This window comes from Vicia villosa, linkage group LG4 (assembly GCF_029867415.1).
Source record: "Vicia villosa cultivar HV-30 ecotype Madison, WI linkage group LG4, Vvil1.0, whole genome shotgun sequence".
Taxonomy (NCBI): domain Eukaryota; kingdom Viridiplantae; phylum Streptophyta; class Magnoliopsida; order Fabales; family Fabaceae; genus Vicia; species Vicia villosa.
The window spans coordinates 31,326,364-31,349,438 of NC_081183.1; the positions used below are offsets into that span (position 1 = coordinate 31,326,364).

The following is a 23,075-nucleotide window of genomic DNA, read 5'->3' on the forward strand; positions in this document are numbered from 1 at the left end:
AATACATATTACATAAATACCTTGTTCACTTAAACGTTAATTAAATATTTTAAAATATGAGGTAAATCTGAGCCATTAATTCATATCTAATGGTTATTATTAAAAGTTCTCAGTTCTCATTATAGCCAAAGTTCTCATTTGATACGTCCCCATATATAAGATCCAAAGAGCTGTAACAGACAACACAATCATCAGAGAACATCAATTAAGTTAGTTCTCAGAAAGAAGAATCAGTATCAACAGAACAACATCTCCACGAGGAAAGATCACAAACCTAAGGATCTAGATCACAAACTCTCAAACTACTATTGTCTCAAATAGGGACTAGAATTTTTAAAGCAAATAAAAAAAATAAATGAGTAAAATGACGACCTACTAAGATACCATTTTCAGACAAGAAAAATTATTTTCTCTTCCATGTTCTTCTAGTTTATTGGAGTATCTAGAAAAAAATGTAGTCGTTTTGAAATTCTTAAAAATAGTTCATATAACCGAATGTCAAATCATTATAATCCATCATCTATCTCTCACTAAATCCCCTAAGAAAGTGAAAATCTAACAAACGATGTAATATCTATCTCTCGGCAAAAAAGGCATCCTCCCAATTAACCAAAAGATCATATACTACAAATTTTCTACCACATTGCAGGTAACAACAAGTGAGAAACAGGCTTTATAGGAACCACTATAAAAAAGATGCTCTGCAGCGACGTGGATAGTACGTCGCAACATGCAACATCACGTGGCAACAAAAAAATAGCGACGTGAGCCAACACGTCGCAGGAGCTAAAGTGGCAACTATGTAGCGACGTGGAGACCACGTCAGAAAGTAGCGACGTGACTCCAACGTCGCAATTGGATTACATAGGAAACAGCTCCCTGCACACACAGCAGGTGTGGCAGGTGTTGAAAAGTGTGTTTGTTGACCAATGTAGCGACGTGGTTTCCACTTCGCTACATTAAATGTTTTTTTTTTAAATTTAATACGCAGGATGTATTTGGCTTTATATAATTAATTAATTTATTTATATAATAAAATTTATATATAATAAAATATATATAATAAAATTTATATATAAAAAAATTTATATAATAAAATATATAAAATAAAATTTATATAGTAAAATCTTTAAAATATAATTTATATAATAAAATTTATATAATAAAATTTTATAAAATAAATTCATATAATAAACTTTATATAATAAATTCAATTAAATAAAATTAAAAATTTAAAACTAATATTTTAATGAATTAAAATGTAGAATAAGTTACATAAATATAAATTAAAAATAAATAAAATACAAAATGTTTTTAAGAGGCATCATCATCCGGAAAATAATTATCCGGATTAAAATCATCACCCACTTCGTCATCCTACGGCTCTTGAGGAGGAACATTACTGTAATTTCCACCTCCTTGCATAAACCGTCTCATCTGCTCCTCCATCTCAGCTTGCTTCTTTAGAATGCCCTCTATCTGCCACGCATGCTGCTCCTCCATATCAGATTGCTTCTTCCGCATCATCTCCATCTGGGCCTCATTTTCGCGTCTCGCCAATTGCCTTATTAATTCAGTTTGTTCCTGTGTCAGATTTGGTTGACGCGATCCACCCTCTCCATCCTGAACTCTTTGAAACAGATTGCGGTCACCACGTCTACAGCTGGACGCCAAATTTCCAGCCCCAAAAAAGCAACCATTAGGCCCTTTTTCTTTAGTAACCTCACACCAAATGTAGTGATCAACATCCGCGTTAAGCGGCTCCCCCTCTGCTAGCATGAATTGAGGATTATTTTCCAGAAAAATGGCAAGCCGTCTATCATATTCTTCCTGCACACATATTCGATAAAAAAAATTTAAGTTAAATACTTACATGCATATTTAATTATACTAAATAAATATGTACATACTATAAATTAAAATATATTAAAAAGTTGCCACGTGATTTTCACGCCACAACTTATGATTTGCCACGTGATTTTCACGTGGCAATTTATCAATTGCCACATGAAATTCATGTCACAAATTTTTTATTAATTTAAAAAAAATAAACAATGTAAATTTTACTTACAAGATACATCCTCGTGCGCTCGTCGACAAAACCTCCCGATCTCCTTTTTCGGGTCCTCGAAATCAGCTCAGGCATCAATGGTCTTCTCCCCAACTCCTTAGCCTGAATAATATAATAAAAATAAGGGTTAAATGCAATTCCCCCTGCCATTAGGGCGTGTTTCAGAATTGCCCCCCTGAATGTTTTTTTTAAAGATCACACCCTTATAAAAATGAAAACCCAGTTTCACCACACCCTTTTACTGCCAGTGCTGACTGGGCATTTGACCATTGGATGACGTGGCATTGGAACAACTCTGACTGTGTTTTCTTCCTCGTCCATTTCTAGGGTAAGCTTCCTCCCCCAATTCGAACGAGATTCATTTCCATCCCTTTGTTTACTCTGTTCTTCCTCGTCCGTTCAATTCGTTCATCGCAGAGCCATGGTTGGAAGCAGTTCTCACACGAGCACGGTTGGGTCAGTATCATCGCATGATTTGCCGAGATGTGGGTCTGGTAAAACGATGAAGATGTGGAGAGCCAACACAGTGCAAAACCCCAATCGAAAATTCTGGAAATGTCGAAGCGCTGGGGTGAGTATGTTTATGTCATCATCTAATATTGGGTTGTTTTCTATATGCTAACTCAGACACCATCTCCTTTTGTGTAGACTGGGAATAGCTGTGAACTTTTTCTATGGGATGATGAAATACTCCATTTCAGCAAAGGAGAAATTGTCACTTCACCATTTTGTAAGAAGTGTGATATACTACAAATGAAATTGGAATCAGTGTCAAACAAATTGGAGAAAACGAAGATGAAGGTTGAAGTTCAGAAAAGGAAAAACATGCAGCTTAGGATAGCACTTGTTGTGTGTTGTTTGATTGTTGGTTGTATTTACAATTTCATGTAATCTGTCTAATTTAGTTAGGGTTGAATGATGTAGTTTTCAATGATGTGTAATATAATTGGAAACATGTTTTTAATGGAAGGATCTTGTTACTTTTTTTAACAGTTTAATTTGGTATCAATTTGCTGAGGCACACTACTGCATAATTCTGTAATAACCAAAAGCACGTATATGCATAATTCAAATCATATACAAATAACAGAATTGCATAATTGAGTTGATACCAAAAGCACCAAATGTGCATAATTCAGTTTACATGCAAAAGCACCAAATGTGCATAATACAGTTTACATCAAAAGCACCAATGCCCATAATTCTGTTTACATGAAAAGCACCAAATTTGCATAATCCAGAAAAACACCTAATGCACAAATGTGCAATTCAGTCAATACAAAAAAGCACATATGTAAACAGACATAGTGCATAATTAGTTCATTACAAAAGGCACCAAAATGTGCAACAAACATAGTGAATAAACATAGTAAACTACAAGTCATTGATAGACTTCTTTTTTGGGTTCTTCTTCAATTTCTTCTTAGGAGTAGTCTTCATCTTCCTTTGTGACTCATTGCTATCTTCTTCTTCTGTTATCAAAAATGGTTGTTCTGGTGCAGACCCAGGGCCTGTGAAAGGTTTTGGTTTTTTAAACCAATTTTCCTTAATTCTCTCACTGACCCTCTGTAACTCGGTGAACTGACTTTTATTTTTTAAAGCAACCAATGTTGCGGTGAGCATGAGTCGCCACCGACTTTTATTTTGTCCAATGTTAGGAAAGGTAAAAAGTACAGAAAAAGACCTTATTTGAAAGAAAACGGGCTCGGGGGGTAAGTTATGAAAAGGGAAGGTGCAAGCACCCTTTTCATCCGTAGTTATCTACGGGCTCTTAACTTGCTTAGCTCATGTTTGTTTGTTTTGAGTTGAAAAGAGACATAAGGACTTTAGCGTAAATGCGTAGCCTTAGTTTTTTTGAAAGAAGTATTGAAAAGATGTTTTTAATTGAGCTAGGCATATTAAGAACACCACCCTAACTAATTGGTCCTTTTCTATACTTTTTACGGTTCCTAGGATTATCCATACTATGTGGAAATAGGAAATCCTTTATATTGGACGTGCGGGTCATCGAAGGGTCATCGAGGTCGTTTGAAGGCAACAAGTAGAGGTATCTTTAGCGATGTCGAAGGGACAAATCATCTTTCGTTTAAGCAACCACTCGAGGGACAAGATCATATTTTTGTAGGCAGCAATTTCGAGGGACTATGGTCTTTGATGATTTTTGTTTATCAAGGGACGTTCGCATTAGATACCTCTATATTCGAGGGACACGACCTTTATTCGTAAGGCAACCAAGAGGTGCGTACCCTAGAGGTGAGTGAGTGCGAGTGTGTTGTATTCGATTATATTATTTATCTTGGAGTTAAAGGTGATCTAGCGATTGATTATTATCTTCCCATACAATCCTAAGCCATACATCTAAACAGTTAATATTTGTGTAGAAAATTAAAGTACGGAATGTAAAGTCCTACGCTATTACATGGCTTCGGGGAGAGGATTACAATTTATCAAATAGGGAGTAGGAATTATTACAAACCCAAATAAAATTTAAAGTGAAAATAAAATATGTACGAAAATTAACAAGCTGTAAAAGGAATTCGCGAATGTCCACCATAGTCTAAAGACTTGAGATAGTACCTCACAAAGAATCAAGAAAGTGTTAGTATGAATATAAAAATGAATATATCAAAACTCTAATAAAAAGAAAGTAATTAAATCTTTTTTGTGTTTTTAATACATGAAATGAGTAAGGCTCTCTAGTATTTTCTTGGATTTTTCGATGATGACATTAAACAATATTAATTTGATTAAAAAAAAACTAATCTAAATAAATTAACGTAATAAAAAGAAAGTGTTTTTTTTATGTTTTTTTAATTTTATTTTAGTGAAAATCTAAACTATTAATCAAGCTTAACTAAATTAACTAAACTCAAATACGAAAAAAAATCTAATGAAATTATACTAACCTAAAAAAACTAATACATGAAAAAGATTTTTTTTACTTTATTATTATTATTATTATTTTCTTATTATGTGAGAATGAAAACTAACAATAAAATATTTGTTGGTATCTTTTTATATAGAATGAAAATCTAATTAATTAATATGGTTAATATAAAAAAAATTGAAAACTAATTCTAATATATATACATATTATTATTTTTTTTACACACAAAAAGAAAAATCCTTTATTTACCACTACATGTAAACTTAACGTGACAGAACCTAATTTTGAAGTTTGAATTGGTCAAAGTTATAAATGATGGAAAACCAACGGAAACAAAACATGTGGCAAGGCCATAAAATAAAAATAATAAAGAAAAGAAAAGGCTAGATCTAGTAGTGAAACATACAGAAACAAGAAAATTGAAGACAATTCTATCTCCATACCTTTCTCCTACCTTGCTTCAGCTTTATTTTCTCCATAGAAAAAACTCGAAACAGATCCGTTGCGTTTGTTGGATCCGAAGGTGCGACGTGGATGTTGTTGTTGACGGTGGTGGTCCGATTACGGCGGTCAATCATGTGCACGGCGTGGTCGGAAGCTGAACGGAGGTGTGTGGCCGGTGACAGAGCTTTTCCGGCGTGGATTGGATTTGGGCGGGAGTTTCGTCGGTGAGGAGGCCTTGTGGTGGCGCGATCTGGAGTGCCGAGCTCGGTGGAGCTTCTTCACAGGGCCGGTGGCGCCGGCGGTGGCTGGTGGACGCACAACGGTTGTGCGCGGCTGAGAGACCCACGTGACACGGAGGTGTCGGCTTCGACAAGGGTTGTTGTGATGGCTTCATCTGGATGCGGATCGGAGAACTAAGGATCTGCTTTTGGAGAAAATCCTCTTATTTATCTTAATCTTCCAACCTGTAAACAAAAAAAATAAAAAAAATTTGTTAAGTTATGTTGAATGATTCAGTCTTGTATATGAGTTGGAGACTCTGGGTTTTGTATAGAAATTGGTCTGTGATTGAAATGGTAGGGCTGAAATTTTGTGTGAGATGCTTAGTGTCTTTGAAGAGATAATTAAATTATCTAAAAATTTGTTTCTTTGATTGCATTGTTTTGACAGATTTGTGACAATGGTGTCGTGGCAGGTTGATTTGAAATTTTGTTATGAAGGTTGTTTGCGATCTATGGTGGTGATGTTTGGTTTTGGGTAAGATTGTGGATTATTTACAGGTTAGTGGGGAACTGTGGAGAGTTTGTATGTAATATGTATGTACAGTGCCTCTTTTTGTTGTTGTTGATTGTAACAGGTTGTGAGAGAGGTTAACGTGAGAGTCGTAGTGCAGGTTAGGGTTTGTTAGCCCTTATAGCGTCAATGGAACCAACAGCCAGTTAATTGTCATCAAGGCCTTGTCTTCCATAGTTAATTTCTTTTCGATTTTTGAAGATGCTGTCTTGAGGTTGTTTTGGAAAGAAAATAACTTTGTCGTGTAAGTGTTTTGGAAATAATTGGAAAGTCCTTTTTTTTTTTTTTTGTGAATAAAATGGAAAAAAAAAAAGAAAAAAAAAGCATGAAATAAAAAAAACGAAAATTAATATTTAAATAAAATAAAAAATGTTATTTTTGGTGATTTTTTTAATATAGGTAGAAATAAAATTAAAGCTAAGTTAGAAACAAATAAAAAGGAAAAATATCAGAAGTGGGTTTCGAACTCGCAACCTTATACTTGCAAACCTTACCTCCTTACCAATTGTGCTATATTACTTATTCGAAATAAAAAGCCAATTAAAAATATATTAAGCATCGGTAAGCATTTTGCTATTTATTAAAATATAATAATTTAAGAGTAAACTATTATATTTTAAAATAGACTTTAAATCGAATATTTATAAAATTCAGAATGTCAATGTAAATGAACCCGATATTTTATAAAAATCCAATTTTTGAAATAGTTTTAAATTTCTGAAAAGTGTGGGCAAATTTTGGGGTATGACAGCTGCCCCTGTTCAATCTTCTTAAACCTGAGGATGTAGATTGGCTTGTGTGCCTATCGGAATCTGAAGGTGAAAGAGGATTGAACACTAGAATACCCAGAAATTTGCCCTTGTTGATGGAGGGACTTTTGTATGAGATGGGCTTAAAGATGCCATCTAGAGATGCCACCTAACTGAGATGCTTGTCAGCAACCTGGGGGGTCATGCTTCCCATGGCGCGTATATGATAGATCTTCAGAATGTTTGGGGTTCAAGCTTCCAAACGTATATCTGGAATAGAGATTCATAGATGTTCGGGGTTCAAGCTTCCGAAACATCTACCATAGAATTCAGATCAATCGGGGTTCAGGCTTTCGAAACATATCTGCCGTAGATTTCAGAACATCCGGGGTTCAGGCTTCCGGAACGTTTCCGTTGTAGAATTCAGATTATCTAGGGTTCAAGCTTCCGGAACATATCTGTTGTAGAATTCAGATCATTCGGGGTTCAAGCTTCCGAAACATATCTGCCGTAGATTTCAGAACATCCGGGGTTCAGGCTTCCGGAATGTTTCTGTCGTAGAATTCAGATTATCCGGGGTTCAAGCTTCCGGAACATATCTGTTGTAAAATTCAGATCATTCGGGGTTCAAGCTTCCGAAACATATCTGTTGTAGTTTTCAGAACATTCGGGGTTCATGCTTCCGGAACGTTTCTGTCGTAGATTTCAGATTATCCGGGGTTCAAGCTTCCGGAACATATCTGTTGTAGAATTCAGATCATTCGGGGTTCAAGCTTCCGAAACATATCTGCCGTAGATTTCAGAACATCCGGGGTTCATGCTTCCGGAACGTTTCTGTCGTAGATTTCAGATTATCCGGGGTTCAAGCTTCCGGAACATATCTGTTGTAGAATTCAGATCATTCGGGGTTCAAGCTTCCGAAACATATCTGCTGTAGATTTCAGAACATCCGGGGTTCATGCTTCCGGAACGTTTCTGTCGTAGATTTCAGATTATCCGGGGTTCAAGCTTCCGGAACATATCTGTTGTAGAATTCAGATCATTCGGGGTTCAAGCTTCCGAAACATATCTGTTGTAGATTTCAGAACATCCGGGGTTCATGCTTCCGGAACGTTTCTGTCGTAGATTTCAGATCATCCGGGGTTCAAGCTTCCGGAACATATCTGTTGTAAAATTCAGATCATTCGGGGTTCAAGCTTCCGAAACATATCTGCCGTAGATTTCAGAACATCCGGGGTTCATGCTTCCGGAACGTTTCTGTCGTAGAATTCAGATTATCCGGGGTTCAAGCTTCCGGAACATATCTGTTGAGAATCTGGGGTTCAAGCTTCCAGACTGTATATTTGATAGAAATTGGTTTTGTTGATGCTATTTTCCTGGCCAGTTGGTCAACCTGAAAGGTAAAGTTAGTTTTATGCGATGACATGATGTATGTATTGCATCGTATGTTTTTTTTTAAATGAATGAGAGTGTTATGCATATGCCACGAGGTATATGATGCATGAATGCAAAAAGTTGTTAAAGACGACAGCAGATTGCAACAGTGTTTTGCGGGGAAAATAAATCCCTGGCTCTTCAGCACCTTTGAGAGATTCTTTGAATCTCGACTTGACTTCCCCAGATGAATTGGATAATAACATGTCATGCCCTTTGTACGTATTGGCGTTTCAGCCAACTGAGCCCATCGTAGGAGATATTTTTGCTTCTCGGAGTACTTCTAAAGCATGCCTGTCGGGAGGGCTTCTTGAGATTTGTGCTGTTATAAGTAACATGCCCCAGTATCATGAACTTAGGAACAATGCCCCTGATTGATCCGGGTCGGAGGTGATTTTCAACTATGCTTGGGTGAATGCCCCTGATTGTTCAACACTTTTGAGAGATTCTTCAGATCTTGACCTGATTGCCCCAGATTGACTAAACTATTACTCAACGGAGTATCCAACTGCTTTTGTGCCCCTGAGGGTGGTCAGAATTTGAGATATTCTCGCTCGAACTCAACGAAGTTCTGAAGACAACTTGTCCTTTGAAAGGATTAAAATTTTCATCTGCAGCTCATGATGGAAGCTTTCCTGGTATCAAGTACTTGTTCATATGCAAAGAATGTTTAAAATGAGAAATATAATTCTGATGCAAAGTTCATGTTTGTCTTGAAGTTTTAAAGAGGAAATTTTTGAAAACATCTATTTTTGTGAAAGGTGGTGTGATACCAACTCAAGCGTTTTAGCAGAACTCCTAGGAGTCAGTTTACCGTATTCTCGTTTACAGTATGCTTTCGAATTAACCCTGCTTCAATTAGGACTTTTGAGGGTTGTAACGTGGTCAGGTTCACGGTTTTTTTTTAGAAAAAATGGATGTTTAGGCTCAAAATTTTATTGGTGCCCACCCCCTTCGTGATGTTCTTCGACCTAAGTTCAGTTAACTCAATGCGAGCATTCATCCTTCAAGAGGAGTTTGAGATGATTGAGGAATCAATGAGGTGTCTGGACATGGCAGTCACTTTACCTTTCGTATTTTGTGTTTGATCACACGACTTGTTCTTTGAATTTATAGTCACACGACTTTGCCCATTTTGTTGAGGATTTTTTTTTATATTTCCCCAACTTTTGCCTGGACAAACTCTTTTGAATTTTGGGTTTGAAGTCCAGCGGGATGCCATAACTTTTGCCTAAGTCATATGTTTTCAATTTATTGACTTAGCGGGCTTTCTTTTCTCTTTTTTTTTTATTCGTTCTTTTTTTTTTGAACAAGTCGTATGATCCTGACACGTCTTCAATTTGTTGAAAAGATTGTAACTGCCTCATTTCTTGGTCGACGAGGGATAGTCGTTGTTGCATTGTCATATTTTGACCTCCTGTTGCGAGAGATGACCATCGCGGTCTCGAATTTTCCACAACCTTTTGAAAGATAATTATTGTTGTATCCTTAGACGCGTGCTCCTGATGAATTTTGAATGCTCAATCAAATTAACTGAATACTACCCTGCCCCTGGGTTAAATGTGAGGGTTTTTCGTATAGAAAAGAAACTCCTACTTCAAGGCTCAAAGGGGCTGACAAGGGATTGACTTCCTTATATCTCCAGTGTTTAGGGATTTGAAACAATGCCTGTACATCATCAACAGGGTTTTACTCGAAAGCATACCATTTGAGATTATAGGTATTATAGGTTCGTCATTCTCCCTTCAGAGTCATCGTGCTTTATCACTGAGATTTTGGTATCACAAGCAAATAAAAACATATTAGAGCGAGAGCGAATGGATTTTTTCAAGACAAACATATTCAATGCATCATTATTATAGTTCAAAAACAAACAAGTATGACATATAAGCAGTATTGAATCAAAACAAAAAAGACTACGCATGAAAATGCATGAGAAATTACGAATTGCCAACATTGAGGAGATTTTCTCCGTATGGACTTATTGCTTCAGAAGGTCCATTGAGTCGAAGGAGAACTTCAAATCTGGCTTCCAGGTACAAATGATGATAACCTTTGTGTCGTTCAGGCTTTGAACCTTGTCTCGGAGTGGCTGACGATCATCAATCGAATGGTCAAGTGCCCCACAGTGGAAAACAAACTGAGCGTTAGTGTCTGAGCCTGCAGGACACTTTAGATTACTTCTAGGAAGAAGATTCTGACGAAGTCACACAAGAGTTGTAAGTGTACAGCTTCAGGGGTTTGAGGAAGAAGATGAGAAACTCGTTGTCTAGTTCGCAACATTAGAAATGACTTTGGTTGCAGCTTCGTCTGACGACCTTTGGCTTTCATCTTCGAGTGTCCTTTTATAAGAATCAAGCTCACCATATCCAGTGGGTCATAGCCTCTGATTCAGGTTAACTTCTGCATTTGAAGGCATATGGCTAGAGGAAAATAAATCCTCTTGCCCCTTGATAGAAACTGTGCCTTTGAGTTTGAAGGCATATCGCTAAAGGAAAATAAATCTTTTTGCCCCTTGATAGGAACTGTGCCTTTGAGTTTGAAGGCATATGGCTAAAGGAAAATAAATCCTCTTGCCCCTTGATAGAAATTTAGGCTCTTGATAGTCCTTCCATAATAGTACCTGGAAATTATGCGTCCAAAATATCTAAGATCCCTGAAAAAGGTTAGTCAGCACGTTATGTAAAAGCATAGGGTAGTACGGACAAGTAAGTCCTGCAAACAAAACCTGCAAGGAGATCAAGTGGTTAGATAACAAACATGTCACACAAGAGTCCTTAGGTTTACGGCTTGCATGGAGTATGACCAGGTGATTACCCTTCCCCAAAGGTACTTCTAAGGATAAGGATGATATCAGCAACGGGTTCTACCAGTGACCCAGAATTGTCAGCCCCTTCTAAAGCACCCTCGAACATGGTACATGCATACCACGCAATGATACTTTAAGAAGAAACCTATCTGAGCTGTAGTATCGGGTCGCGACCATAACTTGGCATGCACCAAGAATAGCCCTCCCACTACGTTCCTAAAGGTTAAGATGGGTTAAAGATGACTAAAGGTCCTTGAGCTCCGACGCACCCAAAGATACATGCGTAAACCTCTCTCATGCAAAAGAGGTACACAATAACCAATGGAGGCCTAACTCAAGCGCGAACTTCATTTTGACCAATCCCAAGCATGCACAAGGGAGGTCTCCATGACTATGCCGCTCCTATCTTAAAGTGCACTCGAATCCGGGTATAGGATCCATCTTCCACAAAACCCAAGCAACAATGAAAATTAAAACAAATCAAACAAACAAATTAGTGATCTAAGCCCTAAGGTAAACCCCTCTTAAAGAATTCCCCAGCAGAGTCGCCAGTTCTGTAACTCGGTGAACTGACTTTTATTTTTTAAAGCAACCAATGTTGCGGTGAGCATGAGTCGCCACCGACTTTTATTTTGTCCAATGTTAGGAAAGGTAAAAAGTACAGAAAAAGACCTTATTTGAAAGAAAACGGGCTCGGGGGGTAAGTTATGAAAAGGGAAGGTGCAAGCACCCTTTTCATCCGTAGTTATCTACGGGCTCTTAACTTGCTTAGCTCATGTTTGTTTGTTTTGAGTTGAAAAGAGACATAAGGACTTTAGCGTAAATGCGTAGCCTTAGTTTTTTTGAAAGAAGTATTGAAAAGATGTTTTTAATTGAGCTAGGCATATTAAGAACACCACCCTAACTAATTGGTCCTTTTCTATACTTTTTACGGTTCCTAGGATTATCCATACTATGTGGAAATAGGAAATCCTTTATATTGGACGTGCGGGTCATCGAAGGGTCATCGAGGTCGTTTGAAGGCAACAAGTAGAGGTATCTTTAGCGATGTCGAAGGGACAAATCATCTTTCGTTTAAGCAACCACTCGAGGGACAAGATCATATTTTTGTAGGCAGCAATTTCGAGGGACTATGGTCTTTGATGATTTTTGTTTATCAAGGGACGTTCGCATTAGATACCTCTATATTCGAGGGACACGACCTTTATTCGTAAGGCAACCAAGAGGTGCGTACCCTAGAGGTGAGTGAGTGCGAGTGTGTTGTATTCGATTATATTATTTATCTTGGAGTTAAAGGTGATCTAGCGATTGATTATTATCTTCCCATACAATCCTAAGCCATACATCTAAACAGTTAATATTTGTGTAGAAAATTAAAGTACGGAATGTAAAGTCCTACGCTATTACATGGCTTCGGGGAGAGGATTACAATTTATCAAATAGGGAGTAGGAATTATTACAAACCCAAATAAAATTTAAAGTGAAAATAAAATATGTACGAAAATTAACAAGCTGTAAAAGGAATTCGCGAATGTCCACCATAGTCTAAAGACTTGAGATAGTACCTCACAAAGAATCAAGAAAGTGTTAGTATGAATATAAAAATGAATATATCAAAACTCTAATAAAAAGAAAGTAATTAAATCTTTTTTGTGTTTTTAATACATGAAATGAGTAAGGCTCTCTAGTATTTTCTTGGATTTTTCGATGATGACATTAAACAATATTAATTTGATTAAAAAAAAACTAATCTAAATAAATTAACGTAATAAAAAGAAAGTGTTTTTTTTATGTTTTTTTAATTTTATTTTAGTGAAAATCTAAACTATTAATCAAGCTTAACTAAATTAACTAAACTCAAATACGAAAAAAAATCTAATGAAATTATACTAACCTAAAAAAACTAATACATGAAAAAGATTTTTTTTACTTTATTATTATTATTATTATTTTCTTATTATGTGAGAATGAAAACTAACAATAAAATATTTGTTGGTATCTTTTTATATAGAATGAAAATCTAATTAATTAATATGGTTAATATAAAAAAAATTGAAAACTAATTCTAATATATATACATATTATTATTTTTTTTACACACAAAAAGAAAAATCCTTTATTTACCACTACATGTAAACTTAACGTGACAGAACCTAATTTTGAAGTTTGAATTGGTCAAAGTTATAAATGATGGAAAACCAACGGAAACAAAACATGTGGCAAGGCCATAAAATAAAAATAATAAAGAAAAGAAAAGGCTAGATCTAGTAGTGAAACATACAGAAACAAGAAAATTGAAGACAATTCTATCTCCATACCTTTCTCCTACCTTGCTTCAGCTTTATTTTCTCCATAGAAAAAACTCGAAACAGATCCGTTGCGTTTGTTGGATCCGAAGGTGCGACGTGGATGTTGTTGTTGACGGTGGTGGTCCGATTACGGCGGTCAATCATGTGCACGGCGTGGTCGGAAGCTGAACGGAGGTGTGTGGCCGGTGACAGAGCTTTTCCGGCGTGGATTGGATTTGGGCGGGAGTTTCGTCGGTGAGGAGGCCTTGTGGTGGCGCGATCTGGAGTGCCGAGCTCGGTGGAGCTTCTTCACAGGGCCGGTGGCGCCGGCGGTGGCTGGTGGACGCACAACGGTTGTGCGCGGCTGAGAGACCCACGTGACACGGAGGTGTCGGCTTCGACAAGGGTTGTTGTGATGGCTTCATCTGGATGCGGATCGGAGAACTAAGGATCTGCTTTTGGAGAAAATCCTCTTATTTATCTTAATCTTCCAACCTGTAAACAAAAAAAATAAAAAAAATTTGTTAAGTTATGTTGAATGATTCAGTCTTGTATATGAGTTGGAGACTCTGGGTTTTGTATAGAAATTGGTCTGTGATTGAAATGGTAGGGCTGAAATTTTGTGTGAGATGCTTAGTGTCTTTGAAGAGATAATTAAATTATCTAAAAATTTGTTTCTTTGATTGCATTGTTTTGACAGATTTGTGACAATGGTGTCGTGGCAGGTTGATTTGAAATTTTGTTATGAAGGTTGTTTGCGATCTATGGTGGTGATGTTTGGTTTTGGGTAAGATTGTGGATTATTTACAGGTTAGTGGGGAACTGTGGAGAGTTTGTATGTAATATGTATGTACAGTGCCTCTTTTTGTTGTTGTTGATTGTAACAGGTTGTGAGAGAGGTTAACGTGAGAGTCGTAGTGCAGGTTAGGGTTTGTTAGCCCTTATAGCGTCAATGGAACCAACAGCCAGTTAATTGTCATCAAGGCCTTGTCTTCCATAGTTAATTTCTTTTCGATTTTTGAAGATGCTGTCTTGAGGTTGTTTTGGAAAGAAAATAACTTTGTCGTGTAAGTGTTTTGGAAATAATTGGAAAGTCCTTTTTTTTTTTTTATTTTTGTGAATAAAATGGAAAAAAAAAAAAGAAAAAAAAAGCATGAAATAAAAAAAACGAAAATTAATATTTAAATAAAATAAAAAATGTTATTTTTGGTGATTTTTTTAATATAGGTAGAAATAAAATTAAAGCTAAGTTAGAAACAAATAAAAAGGAAAAATATCAGAAGTGGGTTTCGAACTCGCAACCTTATACTTGCAAACCTTACCTCCTTACCAATTGTGCTATATTACTTATTCGAAATAAAAAGCCAATTAAAAATATATTAAGCATCGGTAAGCATTTTGCTATTTATTAAAATATAATAATTTAAGAGTAAACTATTATATTTTAAAATAGACTTTAAATCGAATATTTATAAAATTCAGAATGTCAATGTAAATGAACCCGATATTTTATAAAAATCCAATTTTTGAAATAGTTTTAAATTTCTGAAAAGTGTGGGCAAATTTTGGGGTATGACACCCTCTTTCTAACTGGTTTCACTTGAGCTTTTCCCTTGTTTTTGGCACTGACTTCAGGTGGAGTTGGTTTGACCTGTGCCTTTCCTTTGTTTTTGCCACTGACTTCAGCTGGAGTTGGTTTGACTTGACTGATTTTGACTACTCTTGGCCTGCCTTCACTTGGATTGACTACTCCTGCATTGCCTTCACTTGGATTGCCCTCACCTGCACTTCCCTCATTTGGATTGGCTGCATTGACCTCATTTGGATTGGCTGCATTGACCTCAGTTGGATTGGCTGCATTGACCTCAGTTGGATTGGCTGCATTGACCTCATTGACCTCATTTGTGTTGACTGTGTGGTGTCGTTTTTTTTACCTCCCCGTTTCACTTGGGAGGACGACACGCTAGACCCTTCACGCGAAATTTGGAAGGAGAATGCGCCCGGGATGGGATGAATTTTATTTCAGTTCTTCCTACGATATCACACGAACTTTCTTATTGTCCTACGAGTAGGAAAGGGGAAAAAAGATCTCAACTAAACCCTAGGAGTTTGCTAAGTGTGGGGATTTCACCTAGACTAGAAATTCTGGAGTTCGGGGGGTCGGTTATACATAGGGAAGAGTTTAAGCACCCTACATATCCGTAGTACTCTACGGGAACCTTCTCTGTGTCATTGTGATTGTGTTTATTGCTAATGATTGGGAAAGTTTCTCCTTCGTGTTAGGAGAAAGAATTGAATTAATTTAAAAAGACAGACAGACAAACAAACTGACTATTTTTGGTATTTTATTAGCTCGATGAGATTCCTTGTGAACCTCATGCCTACATATCCCTAATGGAAGTCAGAGCTTAATGTAGTTCGGGGAACTAATTAGGGAAATTAATTATTTTTGGTGCCTTGCTTGAAGCTCAAGGTTGAAGCTTTGAATTAAATCTCTGTTTACAGTAAAGAGACATGAAGTCATCTTTATAGAGAGGTATTTCTACTATTCCACCACAAACATTAAAAGAGTGACAGAATAACTGAATTCTTTTCATTCAAGAGAGGGAGCCTACTTGGTTGATCAAGTATGACAACCAACATGCCTCTTGAGTGAAAGAAGGATGCTCATCCAAATTAGGGAAAGTTAATCACATGTCTGGTTTCACTGCCAGCTCATGCCTTTCAAAATCCTAAATGGGAGACTTAATTAAAATTAAAATGAGATGTAATGTTTGATTGTATGAATGTGGTAGAGTAGTAAAAATATCTCTCTATAGAGATAAGCTATGTCTATCTACTGTATAAAAGATTTGACTTTAGCTGGCTTGCATGAGGCCCAAGCTTGAGGCTTTTTGATTGTTTTTATTGACTTTGGGAGATAACTCTACTGGGGGTTAATTACAGGGAATTTGTGTTCTGTACAAAGCCCAGAATTGAGGCTGACTCTAGTTGGAGAGTGTTTATTTGATGGATTTTATTTGGTGTTCTGTACAAAGCCCAGAATTGTGGCTGACTCTAATTAGGGAGACTCTATTTGTGTGCCTTGTACAAAGCCCAAGGTTGTGGCTGACTGCTGAGGATAACTGAGTTTTTTAAGACTATGAAAGACTATAAAGATTATCTAATGGAGACTTCTTGTTTTAAAGCCCAAGATTAAGGCTGACACTGACTGAGAATAAACAAATAAAGATCCTAGACTCTGCTAAGAAAGATTGGTGAAGATAAGGGTGACAGAGACTGTCCATGTCTCTCATTCCAAAAAGTGTACTCAATATGAGATTGAGACAAACTTAGCTTGTTTAAAGTCTGGTTTAAAGAATGGAAAAAACTCACCAGGATAGGCTAAAAGGTAACTAAAGACCTGTTCCTATGTTTATAAGAAACCTGATGGGTCCTTGTATACAAGCTCAAGAGGAAGCTGGAAATGCTTTTAAGAAGCCTGTGGGTTCTTGTACAAAGCCCAAGAGGAGGCTAATCGAGGGTCATCGAGGGTCCTTGTTATAGCACAAGAGAAAGCTATGTGGTTTTGAACTTATTTTGGCTCTAAGCAAATGGGTAAGAGGTTTCACCGGGAATAATTCCTCTTTGGGTGGATGTGTCCTATTTTGGGTTCTAAGGTTTTTACCAAGATGTTTCACCGGGAATAATTCATCTTGGGGGTTTGAACTACAGATCTCTAATTAGGAAAGAGCCTTCACCGGGAAGACATTCTCAATCCTAGGCCATATTCCTATAATATATATATAGTTTAACTGTCCTAGGGTTTACACTCAAACGTGGTTCTAAACAATATATAAACAGTTCTATATTTGACAGTAATTTAAATAAAGACTGTAAATTGAAAGCTTGTAAAGCCTAACCTGGATGGAGTGGAGGCATTTGAAGATGTATGTACAAAGCCTCAACAGCAATTTTTGTTGTTTTATTGATAACAGTTGAATATTTATTATAAACAGTTAAGAGTTTTTGAAAACAGAAAGAAGATTTTGTAAATACAGTTTTTGAAAACAAACTAAGAAAAGGAAAAGGTGCTGGGACTTACACTCTATTAGAGGCCCAAAGATGATTTACTGTTTATGAGAAACAGTTGATTGAAAGGATACGAGGTTCTGTTGTTTGAAAAACCTTGATCGTCTGTTTACTTCGAAATTTGAAAATAGTTTGAATTTTGACAAAAGTCAACTTAATTAAAGTAAAGACAAAATCTATACCTAATTAAGACCTAAGTGGTTAGGATTTTTCCACTAAAATATTTATGAAATATTAGGCTTTGAAATCTTAATGAAAACATATATATATATATATATATATATATATATATATATATATATATATATATATATATATATATATATATATATATATATATATATATATATATATATATATATATATATATATATATATATATATTTTTAATACTTAAAACAACACTATTTTCTACCTAATAAAAATACATAAAAGAAATAATATTTTTGTGATTTTTTTGGTTATTCATGAAATATATATATTAATCAACAAGTGTTTAAAAAATGAAATCAAAATGAATTAATTTGATAAGTTAAATAATTGGTTAAAGTTGTGAAGGAATTAAGTTAGAAAAGTGATAAAAAATTAGGTTTTGGTCCTAGCAAGGCTTGAACTCACGCCCTTATAGTCACACACTCAAAACAACACCACTGGGCCAAACGCCAGTTGGTGACTACAACACGCGCGCATTTGGTTTTGTTTTAAAACAAGTTAGAAAATCTGAAAAAAATAAAAGGATCAAAAAGTCTGGGGCGAGGGGGATTCGAACCCTAGACTATGGGCATGAGGAGACTAAGAGCGCATGTGAGGCCACTAGGGCAAACGATGAATTCGTTTGTAAAATGCAAACCACTCAAAATAAAATAAACCCTGCCCTTGGATTTGAATTTTGCGCGCCACAGCCATGGTCGTCTTCTTCCTCAAGCTTGAAGATTTTGAAATTGCTAACTTGCTCAATTCTCAACCAAACAGGGTGATATAAACATGGATTTCGCTCTAAATTTCCTCACGAACTCAAATGTATAACTAACACAGATTTATATTAACTACATCTAACTAATTTACTAGAAAACGTGAAGAACCCTAAAATTTGAAAATCAAATTAAATGGCTATACTGAAAGATAAATGAATGATGATAGAGGGTTTTCAATCCTCTTATGATGCTGAACAAGATAGTATCGAGCTATATGAGAAAGAATACTCAAATAAGTGAGTTGGAGTTTGAAAAAATACCTCTGAAAATGGAGGTCGTGAGGATGATGAGGAACACCTGGGCTTGTGTGAGTGATCCTAAAAGCTTCCTTGGGACTCAGTGATGCTAATTGAATGCTTATTGTGGCTTCAATCCTTCTGAATTGCTCTACCCGACACCTTCGATTTGAGCTTCAAGTGGACATGGAGGAGGATGAATCTTCAGTTACAGATGAGCTGCAGCCATCTGAACAGCTTCACTATGCCCTAAGGAACGTGTCTGGATGCTTGGCTTTGCTTGAAACCTTCTGAATTGCTCTATGGACCTCCAACTGCAACAGCTCCAAAGTGAATGCAACAATGGTGTTCCTCCACCTACAGAAGTGATCCAGGTGCTTGGATCACCTCAAATGAGCCCCCTTGAGATGTTAGAATGCTTACTTTCCAAAGAGAAGCTCTGGTTTGAAGAAAACGATTCTTCTTGCCAAAGAACTTTGAAAAACCATAAGCATGAGAAGAGAAAGAGAAAGCAAGGAATAGGGTTGCTTTGGTGTGAATTGTATGAAGGATATCACTTGTATTTATAGGCAAATGGTTCAGTATAGTTGCAGAGGAGTGAGCTTGCTTAGTGAAGTCATTTTGGTTTCTTAAGCATGAAGAAAGTTTGAAAATATCCAAGTGTGATCATTGCATTTTTGAGCTAGCTCTCTATCCATTGATTCCATCTGATCTTAGGGGACATTTCTGATGCAGAATGAGCTCTAATTGGTTGGTGGGAAGATTCCTTTGATGATTCATCAATTTGCCATAAATTCCTAAATGTAATCATTACATAATCACATGTTCTTGTTTTGGGAATCTTCTTCAATCTTCATGCTATGGTGAAAGTGAATGCATGGCATGTTTGCAGATGTGTTATGGGTCGTGGAGCATCCATAAGTGAGGTTATATGCACAAAATTGCAAAGTTCCAAAATGATGCATGACCTATAATTTTACTTCATGAGGCCAACTTTGAACATGCATAACTCCTAGCTCAAAATGAATTTGGAGAAGGTTGAGCACAATTTGGAAAGCCCTAAACATCTAATTCAAATCATTAGTTTAGGGTTTCTTCAGAATCATTTGGGAAAATTGTGAAAAATGAGCCCAAAGTTGGATGAAAACTAGGTTAAAAACACTTAGAAAAATTTCTAAGTTTTTATAACCTAAAGCTTGAAAATTCCAAATCTCTTAAATGATTGATTTCTTGAAAAAAGTTGCATTGTAAGATGTTGTTTTATTTTGCAAGATCTACAACTTTCATGTTGGAAGTTTTTTGAGTTGTGTAGGTGAAATTTTGAGTTCCCACAATGCCCTCAAAAACCCTAATTCCCGACTTTTTGCTCCTTGATGAATCTCTTTGAATTTCTTTGGTCAAATGACTTTAATGACCATATATTGATGATATTGATCTTTAAAAGTCATGGTTTGACCAAAAATCTTAAAAGTCAAAGGTGATCTTATACAGTTGACTTTTTCCTGACAAAGTGAGATTTTGGACTTTTGTGTGGAATCAAGATCTTCTCCTCAAATGAGTGATGTAAAATGGATTATATTGAGGTAGTAGAAGTCTTTGAACCATGTATTGAGTTTTGGATCCATGTCCTGATTAAAAGTCAACTTTCTTGGTGAATTAGGTCAAAAACCCTAATTGTCGACCCGGTGAAATTGATGACTGTGGATCTTGGATTGGAGTGTAATGCCCAATGGATATTGTCATATGAGCTATTTGAGAATGATTGAAGTTTTTGAGTGATACCTTTGAGTTTTCTAGGGTTTCCCAAATGTGATCCCTGATTTTAGTCCTTGATGGGCTCAAAACCCTAGACTGGTGAGGTAAGCAATCCTGAGTCCAGGTGATGGGTATCTAATCAATCATAGGTGGATAGAATGAAGCTTTTGAGTCTCATAGTTGTGTTAGAAACCATTCCTTTTTCTGATTGATCCTTTGCCTGAGTTCTTTTGTTCCTGAACACCCTCGACTAAGTATCAGATGGATAAATGACTACTCTGAGTATCTATTTTGTCTTTGATGAAAAGTTTAAAAGATATGACATCTCAGGGGGGTCAAAATTAGGGTATGACAGACTGCACTAGCACTTGGAGTGTCTACACTTGCATTAGTAGCAGTCCTCAATTGTCCTTTTTTCTGCAACATAATTACACTATCAGCAGTAGAATTTAAAGCATAAAGCAATATCAATATCCATTAAGATCATACCTTTCTTTTCAAGGCACTTGGATCTTGCACCTTGCTCTTGCATGACTTAATATTATGCCCAATCTTGTCACATCTAGTGCACCTGTAAGACACACCAGGTAGCCTCCTCCTAGCACCTTCCTCTCCAGTTTCCCTAATCCTCAATTTCCTTGGTCTACCAGGACCCTTTTTATAGTCAGGAGGCAAGATATATTCACTTTCAACAATAGGCCACACTTCCTGTCCATTTATAGGACTAATAGGAAAACCATAGCACAAAGAATATTTCTCCCTACTATAACATTCATGAACAAACAACTCTGGATTTTGCTGTCTAAATCCTAGGGCAGCAACACCATGCCTACAGGGTATACCAACTAGCTGCCAAAAATTACATGAGCATGACCTTTTAGCTATGTCAACTATAAATTCTTGGCTGTTATAAGCATGTGTGACTTGAAACTTTTCCCCCATTGCCCATGTTGGTAACCACTGACCACTCATAGCTACCTCAGCATCTAGTCTCCTCCTAGGGATTGGCATGATTTTGTGTGGCCATTTACCAAGTTTCAAAGCAGATTGGCTACACCTATTCATTAGATATTTCCTAATCCACTCACACATTGTCAATATTGGTTTATCCCTAGCACATAAGATTGTTGCATTAAAGGATTCAGAGATATTATTCATTAAAACATCACACCTAGGATAATAGCTGAAAGCATGCTTACACCAAGATTTGGTATGCACTCCCATTAGCCATTCCCAAGCTTGTGGATCTACAGCCTTTAATGCAGTCATCTTCTGCAAGAATGCTTGATGGTATGTGGCCTTGGCTGCTCCCATCATTAGATCTCTTATAAGTGCTCCTCCACCAAACTTTTTCTTGAAATTTGCATACAAATGCCTCAAGCAAAGCCTGTGCTCAATTCTCTCAAACATTTCCTCAATTACAGCCACCAAACCCTGCAACAATGATAAATAACACTGTATCACATATTTAGTTTAAAAACAAAACTAAAAGTATATAATCAAATGTTGGAGGCAATACCTTTTGCTGGTCTGAGATAAATACATATCTCTTCTCTATTCCAATATCTTCCATCAACAGCTGTATAAACCACTTCCACGATTCTTTTGTTTCTGTTTCAACAACCCCAAAGGCCAATGGAAAATATTGATCATTGGGGTCCCTTCCCACTGCTATCAACAACTCACCTCCATACTTAGTCTTCAAATGACAGCCATCCACCCCAATAAAAGGTCTACAACCATGTATGAACCCTTGTTTACATCCCTCAAAACAGAAATAGAAAGAACCAAACCTTGGTTGGATGGAAGGTGATGGTCTCTCAATGTTGATCTTTACAGTGTTTCCAGCACTCACCCTATGCAATTCAGCTGCATACCTCCACAAATTTGAATATTGCTTGTCTGCATCCCCTTCTATCATTTGTCTTGCTATCATTTTTTCTTTCCATGCCCTGCCAACAGTGATCCCCACTCTATAATTGTGCCTCATATCTTGAATAATATCACTGATCCTCAACTTGTCACAGGTCTGCATTTTCTTTACAACTGCCTTGGCGACCCACTTTGAATTTGCAGTTTTGTTATCCAAAACCCTAGCACATGTGTGGGTGTCCTTTATAGTCTTTATTGCATAAGTGTGCTTGTGGCCCACTTTGGAACAAAGCATTAAAAAACCACACTTGGCTTTACATTCAACTCCCACCCTATACCCCTCATTTTTTACAAATGTTATTTCCCTACCATTTAAAACTGTCCACTCACGTATAGCCTCCCTAAAGTCATCTAGGGAAGTGAACTCCATACCCCACTTAAACTTAAAATCCTTTGTAAGTTGTTCTTTCTTGAACTTTTCAAACTTAAGCTTTTTGTCATCTTCTGAGTTATCAGGGTCAGAACTATTAAGCTCTTCACTAAGGTATTCCTCCTCCTCCTCATCATCATATTTCTTCTTCTTTGGACATGGTAACAAGCCTGCAATGACTGGACCCTCCCTAATTGGTACAGTTACATCAATACCATCAAGATCATCAAACCCATCAACAATAGCAGTTGCCCTTTCATCCT

The 23,075-nt window shown here is 36.6% G+C and overlaps 2 protein-coding genes across 2 annotated transcripts; one reads left to right on the forward strand and one right to left on the reverse strand.

Annotated features, from left to right (window-relative positions):
* The first annotated feature begins 2,492 nt into the window (after positions 1-2,492).
* Positions 2,493-2,962, forward strand: LOC131596989 (uncharacterized). Its single transcript, XM_058869712.1, has 2 exons — positions 2,493-2,642; positions 2,720-2,962. The coding sequence occupies exons 1-2, from the start codon at positions 2,493-2,495 to the stop codon at positions 2,960-2,962; spliced, it is 393 nt and encodes a 130-aa protein (XP_058725695.1).
* A 132-nt stretch (positions 2,963-3,094) lies between these two features.
* LOC131596990 (uncharacterized) lies at positions 3,095-22,500 on the reverse strand. The gene is made up of 6 exons (XM_058869713.1): positions 22,030-22,500; positions 21,000-21,944; positions 20,864-20,927; positions 3,450-3,582; positions 3,216-3,320; positions 3,095-3,107 (listed from the first exon to the last, which is right to left on the reverse strand). Exons 1-6 carry the CDS (start codon positions 22,498-22,500, stop codon positions 3,095-3,097), a joined length of 1,731 nt encoding a protein of 576 aa, XP_058725696.1.
* Between the last annotated feature and the right edge of the window lie 575 nt (positions 22,501-23,075).